Source organism: Mesoplodon bidens (assembly GCF_964165515.1).
Source record: "Mesoplodon bidens genome assembly, contig: HAP1_SCAFFOLD_1521, whole genome shotgun sequence".
Classification (NCBI taxonomy): Eukaryota; Metazoa; Chordata; class Mammalia; order Artiodactyla; family Ziphiidae; genus Mesoplodon; species Mesoplodon bidens.
In genome coordinates this window covers 1-9,329 of record NW_027672578.1, presented here as the reverse complement: position 1 = coordinate 9,329, position 9,329 = coordinate 1, and the positions used below count along the sequence as shown (strand labels likewise).

Here is a 9,329-nt window from a genome sequence, read left to right as displayed (position 1 = left end):
TTCCTCTATGAGTTAGACAGTGTCTGGCCTTACCTTTAGGTCTTCAATCCATTTTGAGTTTATTTTTGTGTTATGGTGTTAGTAGTGTTCTCATTTCATTCTTTTACAGGTAGCTGTCCAGTTTTCCCAGCGCCACTTATTGAAGAGGCTGTTTTTTCTCCATTGTATATTCTTGCCTCCTTCATCAAAGCTAAGGTGACCATATGTGCGTGGGCTTATCTCTGGGCTTTCTATCCTGTTCCATTGATCTATATTTCTCTTCCCCAAAGTATATTTCAATAAATGTATGTACATTGTTTGTTTAGACACAAGGCTGTCACACACTTAACAGACTACAGTATAGTGTAAACAGAAGCTTTTCATGCACGGGTACACCAGAAATTTCATGTGACTCGCTTTATGGCGGTATTGGCTTCATTGCAGTGTTCTGGAACTGAAGCTGCAGTGTCTCTGAGCTGGGCCTGTACACCCAGAAGTGGGATTGCTGGATCATATGGAAATTTTATTTAAAAGATTTTGAGAAAACTACATACTGTTTTCCACAGTGCCTGCACAATGTTACATTCCTGCGTACAATATGCAAGGGTTACGATTTCTCTACCACCTTGACAACTCTTATCTTTAAAAAAAAATAAAAAATTGTAGGCATTCTAAGAGATGTGAGGTAGTATCTCATGATGATTTTGATTTGCATTTCCCAGATGATTAGTGACGTTGAGCACCTTTTCATGTACCTGGTGCTGTGTTACGTCTTTCTAACACACATACACACACACAGAGGGATAGAAGGAATCTTTTGGAAGTGATGAGTATATTATCGTGATGGTGGTGATGGTATCACAGGTGTGTGCATATGTCCAAACTCATCAAGTTATATACATTAAACATGGGCTAGATTTTGTATATCAGTTCTACGTAAATAAAGCCGTAAAAGCCCAGCAACAAGTGGTGTATTTCATGAGCCAGTGAAGCCCAGGTACATCTTGTCTCCTCTCCCAGGGGTGAACCCAAGCAGCCTTTGAACTTGGCTCACTTTCTGTTTCTTTAGTTTCCCCTTCTATTACTTTTGTGTTTCTCCTTTGTTCTCAGATTCCAGCTAAGTGGTTCCCCATTGGTGGCAGCAGTGGTTCTGAGTTTGGCTCTGTCGTTTGAAGACTTGATGGTCTCTAAAGGGATTAAGTTTCTACAGAACTGATCTCAGTTAGGTGAGAGGTAACAGAGCATCTAGTTTGTTAGTCTTTTCTTAGTCTTTTCTGTTTGTCTATTTGTCTACTTTGACAAGCTCAAATCAATTAAGAATCTCTTGCCCAATGGGATGAGAATGGCTCTTTAGTATCTAGACTGGTGAGTGTTTATTCCTGACCCAAGTCTAAGACTTAAAGCTGCAGGTAAAAGTTCCATTTCTCTGTATGTCTGTGTGTCTATAATTCAAAAAGGTCTTTACCTCTGACAGTGCGAATATGTAATGTTTTCCTACTTCTGGATCTATTAAAGTAGATTGTAGAGTCTGTTAAATTAAAGGGTTTCTGTCCTGATTGGCTTACAAAGATACAAATGTGCTTATAAAAATTATATATCCCTAAAATTCTCAGAGAGAAAGGAATTAGAACTTCTAATACTTTAAATGTGCTAGAAAAATATTCTTATTGAAATCAAGTCAGGGAATTCCCCAGCGGTCCAGTGGTTAGGACTCGGTGCTTTCACTGCCAGGGTCCAGGTTCAGTCCCTGGTCAGGAACCTAAGATCCAGCAAGCCCCTCGGTGCAGCCAAAAAAAAAAATCAACTCAGAAATTTAAAGACTTCAAGTTTACATAATTTAGGTAAATCTTTGACACATGAAGCTAGTTTAATATTTTTGGTTTAATAAAAAGTTATTCGTATCTTATTTATCAGTATTAGGCATACATTTAAAACAATTCTACTTGGGTGTGTTCTTCCTAAATTTATATAGGTGTGCCCATCAACTAAGCTCATATTACTTCTACTTAATGTTTAAGGTTATGAAAAATGTAAGTTTGTGTTTAACCACATTTAGTTTTTATTCTGACAAACTTTCTTTCAACAGTAACTATGTTTTCTACTGTGTTAGCTTGTCGATAAATTCCCAGATCTTCAGTTTACGTAAACCCTTGAACTGGTACTAAGTTGTGCTACTTACTGGATAATCATTGGATACCGAGGTCATTTGTAAGCAAGACAGAAACCTGAGGCATTGATTACTAAGCATAATCTCAAGTTATATGCTCTTGCTGCATATGTTTACTTGTTACCTAGAGGCTCTGTCTGTGGGTGTGTTAATGAATGTGTTTGTCTCTGCCACTTGAATAAGTTGTGTAAGGGATGTTTGTGGCTGTGTAAAGTTGTGTTATGTGTGTTCATGAGCTCTGCTAGCCTGAAATGCTGATGTGTGATGGGCAGTTGTCAATCATTCACTCCTAGTTTTCTTTGTGAAATGGAAGTAACTTTGGTTCAAAGTTAGTATTAATATACTATGAATGAGACTTGACCCATAGTGATGTTATCGGCTGGAACAGAACTCAGGTTCAGCTGCTCATCGCTCAGAAGTCAGTGTTCCAGAGACAAGGGTTGGTGGAAGAAGAAAGATGCTTTATTCAGGAAGCTGGCAACCTGGGAAGATGGTGGGCTAGTGTCCCCAATACCATCTCCCAGTTGCCAATGAGAGGGAAAAGGGGTTGATAGGGAAAAGACGGGAAGTCTCTGGGCTGTGCCGGTGGGGGCTCCATGCAGAGTAGCACAGTCAGCTCTGACCATCCTCTTGAAATTGGTCATGCAGCGGTGTGGTCAGTGTCATGTTGATTGTTTCAGGCACAGTTAATCTTCAATTCCAGTGTTGGTTTGTTCCCATTTCCTTGAGGCCAGTTCCTGGAATTGTGTAAGCCATTGGTTCAGGTCTGCTCAAGATGGAGCAGCTTGTGTCATAGCTCCAGTCTGGTCATCATACAGTTAGCTTTCTCCTCTTGTAGTGGTTTTAGTATCTGCAAAACAAGTTAGGAGTGTGTGTCTGACACTGTTACTTACGTCCTTCGGGAGGAAGTAAAGATTCTGTGACTGCTGTTGTCCTAATCAGTAACTGCTTGAACCTGTTCTTTGGTGACTCAGGGGAGGCCTGGGAGACTGCAGCTATTTTACAAACAAGAGGCAGGGGACATGGAAGGGCCCTGCATGGTCCTCCTTGGTTCCAGCAACCGAGAGGTACAACTTTGTATGCAAGATAATGCGATGTAGTTTTGTTTATTAACAGGAACAAAAATAGTTTGGTCCTAAAGTAAAATGACTGATTGTTCCAGCACCAGAAAGAGGATAGTGAAGGACACAACCTGAATGAGTATAGAAAGTTGTAGGAGACGGGTAGAAAGGGAATTTTATTTGTCTGAGCCGAAGGCAGCTCAGTTTTGATGTTTATTCCAGAGATTTTCAAAAAAGAGCTTATGGTTCTCTTAGTAGCAAATATTATATTGATGCAAAGCTGGAGTTTGGTTTTCTCTCTGTACAAATGATAAATTTTTTTCATGGAGTATTGGTCTCTTTAATAAGTGGTTGGAAAAGTTGTTCTCTAAATCTGCCTAAACAGCAGAGATTCTGTATCTCACTGGAAGAGGTTTCTGCACCTAGTTCTGAATTCATCCGGCCTTATTATTTTTTTGAAAATAAATGCACAGGGACTTCCCTGGTGGCTCCTTGGTGAAGAATCCGCCCGCCAGTGCAGGGCACACTGGTTCAAGCCCTGGTCCGGGAAGATCCCACGTGCTTTTAGAAACTAGAGCACGGAAAGACTAAGGTCATGTGAAATTTGAAACGCTAAATATTGTCATAGTGTTAAGCAGTTTGAAGATTGTTGGAAGAAATTATTTGTCATTCATTCAAGCAATAAACATTTGATGAATACTTGCAAAACATAAAAAACCTCTAGAGCCCGTGAGCCACAACTACTGGAATCGATGTGCCTAGATCCCATGCTCCGGAAGAAGAGAAGCCACCGCATGGAGACGCCGACACACCGCAATGAAGAGTCGCCCCCGCTCCACTGCAACTAGAGAAAGCCCACGTGCAACAACGAAGACCCAACGCAGACAAAAATAAATAAATATATAAATAAATGTATTGGGGGAAAAAAAGAAAGAAAATAAATGCACAACAAAATTTCTGCATTTCTGAGAAAGTTAAGCTTCCTTAAAACTGTGTTCCTTTTGGTCTGTTTTTTTTTTTTTTTTAAAGTCTACTGTCAGGAACTCCCTGGCACTTCAGCGGTTAGGATTCTGCGCTTCCACTGCTAGAGGCCTGTTTTCGATCCCTGATCAGGGAACTAAGATCCTGCAAGCTGCGTGGCGAGGCCGAAGAAACAGCCAAGACAAAATAATCATCTCTTGGCTGTTAAACAAAGTCAAGGACCTTTAGTTCCTCCTCAAGGGCTATTGGGTAATATTCTGAGCCACGTCCTTGGAGCTGTTTGGCAGAGACTGAAACCCCCAGCAGGTGGAAGAAGTTAACTGCATGTTGCCCACAAGCACGTAGACCCCAGACCAGTTGGAACCAGAAGGCTGATGATGTTGAGTCCCCGTTACCTCACCACTGACCAATCAGAAGAATGACCGTGAGCTGATCACGCACCCTGTAACCCTCTCTTCAACATGTAGCCCCTTTCTCTTTTCCCTGTATAGTCCTCAAGCAAAACTTCAGGAGGGGAGAGTTGGTTCTTCGGGACATGAGTCCACCTCTCTTCTGGACTGCCGGCTTCCTCAATAAAGCTATCTTTCCTTTTACCCAAAAGTTGTCTCTCAGTATTGGAGTCCTGAATGATGCAAGACCTGCCTCATCTTCTGTAGTTTTCTCTACATGAAAAATAATTGAGGACTATTTTTCAGAGTTAAGAAATGTGGTTGGATAATCACAACGCCATTAAGCAACACCTCGTTGGACAGCAAAGAGGCGAAGCCGACTGGTAATGACCACACACATCCTGACTGTGAGAAGACTTTCATCTTTATTGTAGTTCCCCAAAAGCTGCATCGCACGGTACTCTTGAACAATCTAAAATAACATACAAACATGCTGAGGCAAGTTAAAAAATTAGGACTGAATTCCCACAATTCAATAATGAGAACTAAAAAAATACAAATTTATGCTTACAAGAATTGGGAGGAAATACCCACTATGCTATAAGTAGAATGGAAATATTATGTAATAGATAAAATCAACAATCTCTCTTGAAAATGTGAGTAAAATTGTATATATGTGTAAATATACAACAGCTACAGTTCTCATCACAAAAGTTTGTAGTAATAAGATGTTTCAAAATGAAGACTATTTCAAAACTATTTAAAATAAATATATAAATATAAAATATAAAAATACAATAATTTTATAGGTGACATTTTCAAAATAAGCCAGTGAAACTTAAGTCATGAGTCATGACCCTGTGGCTGTAATTATATATATATATATTTTTTTCTAATTATATATTTTAATGTTGTTCCCTCCTATTCTGAGCCGCTACACTCCACCTTCAAATGCTTCTAGACTGGGGCAAACAAGTGTATAAAAAATGGGACCTCCAATGTTCGTCTCAGGGGAGATGGAAATGAAATGATCTGAAAATTGAGGTGGTGCCTTCCAAAAGGGTGGAATCTGAATAAACCCTGTTTTCTTATTGTCCTGCCACAGACTCCTAGAAGCACGCCCCGCTCCTAGGAGTATAACACGAAAACTGGCCTCCGCTCATTCTAGAAGATGCTGGCTTCTTCTCGATGATCTGCACAAGAGGCTTCTCCCTTCCTTCTTCACGGCTGTCGTCAGTGTCTGGATTGACCTCTTGTTGAACATCCTCATCTCTCCTGGGCTCTGTGATCTGGAAGTAAGAGAAGGAGCAAGGATGTCAGATTTCAAAGTGGCAACTGTCCAGATATAAAGGTTTTCACATTCTTAGTCAATTCTAACCAGAACTGAGACTCATTTATGATTGGAGTTTTATCTCAAATTCTCCATTCTGAACCCCAGTCCTGAACCATTCATTGTTTTCAAGTGTGATTCTTGGACTTTGGTGACCCTGACTCCAAAAACTACTGAATACACCCAAGGTCAGGCCCAGTAATCTGCTTTATAGCCCAGACTCCAGGTGATTCTGCTCAGGGAGCTGGCATTTGGAGAATGCTGCTTTAGTCTTAACTCACCTTGGTCCTTTGGCACCACTTAAATTCTGAACTTGGAAGCACACTACAGACATCACTGACAAGTCAACATCGTGGACCAGGAGACCTGAGGCCGGATCCCTAACCCTAACCCTGCATCCTAATGTCTATGTTATTATTAAGTTTTCATTTATTTACTTATTTTCTTTCTTTTATTTTTGGCTGCATTGGGTCTCTGTTGCTGTGTGTGGGCTTTCTCTAGTTGTGGTGAGCGAGGACTACTCTCCGTTGCTTCTCCTGACGGCTTCTCTTGTTGCGGAGCACGGGCTCTAGGCGCACAGGCTGAGTAGTTGCGACTTGCGGGCTCTAGAACGCAGGCTCAGTAGTTGTGGCTCGTGGGCTCTAGAGCGCAGGCGCAGTAGTTGTGGCGCACGGGCTTAGTTGCTCCGCGGCATGTGGGGTCTTCCCAGACCAGCGCTCAAACCTGTGTGCCCTGCATTGGCAGGCGGTTTCTTAACCACTGTGCCAACAGGGAAGTCCCTGGATCCTAATGTTTAAATAATACTCAGCCCTAAACTTGGTTAGTGTTATGTGCTGAATGTTTGTGTCCCCCAAAATTCTTATGTTGAAATCTTAAAATCTTAACCCCTAGGGTGCTGGTCTTAGGAGGTGGGGTCTTTGGGAGGTTATTAGGTCATGGGGTAGAGCCCTCATGAATGAGATTATTGCCCTTGTAAAAGAGACCGTGCTGTGTTGTTTCTAAGCGACGCGGTCTGTAGTAGGGCAGGTTGAATGGACTAAGACAGCTAGCTTGCAAGATTTAAACCAAATGTTTGCTCAATCCTCTGCTCACATCTAGAACTCTAATGTGTCAATTGTAATAAGCCATGCTGAAGATGGCATTCCTTAACCTTCAGTCGTTGTGATAAACCCCCTTGACCATAAACGTGAGGGGGAAAAGGTGAATTGTACTAGAGGAATCATTGGTCCAGAAGTGGTGAGTCAGGGGGAATAAAGAGTCACAGGTGATCTGGCCATAGGCAATTTGAAAGTAAATTTGGATGAATATAAAGCTAGTCATAATTCATCTTTTCTTATTGAACGTGTGGGCTGTTCTATCTAATATCCTGTTTGTGGACATTTACTTTGTTGTAGATAAATGCTAGAACCCATAACCCTGAGGGATGTAAGGCCAAAAATGAATGAAAAAGAGAAACTGGAAACACAGTATATGGAAAAGAATCACCATCTCGTCAAAGCTGTTATTTGGACCCAATTGCTTTGGGTGAAATAACTTCAGTGAGACCCATGCGTCTGGGACAAACTGGTTTCCCCGAGGTCTGGTGCCCACGGGCCTCGCGGTGCTGGTGTCTGTGTGTGGCTGTCAGTCCGTGGCTGGCGCAGAGTCGGCACGTGGCTGTGTGCCTGGCTGGCCCCCTTCACAGCGTGAGAGGTGATGTGGGTCCAGCAGTGGGATTCCTCCGATTTCCTCAGTAGACAACACGTCATTCCACCTGCACCTTTGCGCACGCAGACCTACCTTTGCGCAGGCCGATGACCTCAGGCCTGCGTGGTCCTGGGGCCTCTGGGGCAAGAGGGCGCGATCTCTTCCCCACACCCAGAGCTCTGGATCAAAAGCCTGGATCTGGAAAGACAAACAGCCCCTGGCAATGAGGATGCCGCTGCCTCCCATTGCCCCGCCTCCGGTTCTTTCTCGTCTGTCCCCAAGTCCCAAACCGAGTCCCCCATGATCCCCACCTCCTCTCCGTCCCTCCCCCTCCCCGAGACCGCCACAGCCCACCCACCTGCTCGCACTCTTCCCGAGTGACCCATGTCTTCCAGCCCATGGAACGGATGAACTGGGAACGCAGTTTGTGGAACAAGGCATGCTGGGAGCTGTTCTTTCCATAGAGGAACGAAACGATGGCCTGCTTGGGGGCCTGGTTGTTCTCTTCCATGTCGCTGGCCACATAGCTGGGGAAAGACATCAGGTCGCTGTCATCAGGACAGGAAGGGCCTCCACTTGAGATCAGCTTCCCAGAAAAGAGGCAGGCTGAGCATCCTCACACGACCCACCCAGCCCTGCCCAGCGTCACCGGGAGCTGCCCAGTCATCAAGGAGCCACTGCCAGGCAGGACCTTCAGAAGGGTGCCTCTCACACCTTGATGATGAGGACACGATCCAAACCCCCCGTTCCCTTCAACTTGTTTTATGTGCACACACCTCTCTTCCTATGTTGTAGGTACATGTACAGTTCCTGAGGGCAGGAGCTGATCTGATCTGTTTCTGCATTCATCCCTCTCCTAGCAAATGACACATTTAGGGCTTGGTTCATATTGATGCATGAATTCAACAGCCTTTTGTGAATCTCTGTTCCCACCACCTCATATTCCCCAGCATGTAGGGTGTACTTTATAAGGTTTGTTAGATGAATGAATGAATGAATGAATGAACATTTTATCTCATGGCCAAATGCAATACTGATTACCTAGAAGTCTCACAATAACAAACATTTGCCCAATGAAAAGAATTGTGCTGAGTGTTTTGGGAATGCATTGACATTTTGACGAGACCTGCCTTCCACGTGGTGTCTAGTCTAGTGGGACCGGGGAAGGGGAAAGGGGGAGATAAGAAATGACTATAATGCAAAGCATCACATTATAATACAATTTGAACTAAAGTGCCTCTGGGATTCAGAAGTTAGGGAGATCGGGCATCGTGAAGGTTTTGGTGTTTGAACCCACTTTAAGGATAGGGTCGTTTTCTTCAGATAAATGTATGGCAAAGATACCTGGATAGAAAGCTCAATAGAAACTTAGAGGGCAGGGTATTTGGAAGGAGCAGTGAAACACAGGAGTAAAGTATCAGGACGGTGTGCTGGAGATTGCAGAGAGAGTTAAATCCCAACGCAGAACTCTGGCCTTGATTTGGCATGTCATTAGCCAATGAAATTGTGTGAAGCGGTCAGACCTGTGTTTTGGAAGGATGTTCAGGCAAATAGAGCCAACTGGCTTGGGAGACTTGGAAGAAACATCAGTGGGGAGCATTTGACACCAAATCCGCGCTATGTGATACGGGCCCCGATTGTGGCATTTGTCGTGGGAATGCAGAAACGGAAGATAATCACACTTGGTGCTGATGTCGGAAGACCTGAGACCGGAGAATTCGAACCGGAAACGTCTC

The 9,329-nt window shown here is 43.4% G+C and overlaps 1 protein-coding gene and 1 long non-coding RNA gene across 2 annotated transcripts; one reads left to right on the top strand and one right to left on the bottom strand.

Annotated features, from left to right (window-relative positions):
- The first annotated feature begins 299 nt into the window (after positions 1–299).
- Positions 300–6,348, top strand: LOC308609971. Its single transcript, XR_014014381.1, has 2 exons — positions 300–1,205; positions 5,683–6,348. It is a non-coding gene; the product is annotated as an uncharacterized lncRNA (long non-coding RNA).
- A 1,182-nt stretch (positions 6,349–7,530) lies between these two features.
- Positions 7,531–8,776, bottom strand: LOC308609972 (speedy protein E4A-like; the record flags this gene model as incomplete). Its single annotated transcript, XM_081259241.1, has 2 exons — positions 7,952–8,776; positions 7,531–7,791 (listed from the first exon to the last, which is right to left on the bottom strand). The coding sequence occupies exons 1-2, from the start codon at positions 8,132–8,134 to the stop codon at positions 7,531–7,533; spliced, it is 444 nt and encodes a 147-aa protein (XP_081115367.1). The 5' UTR covers positions 8,135–8,776.
- Positions 8,777–9,329: the final 553 nt, after the last annotated feature.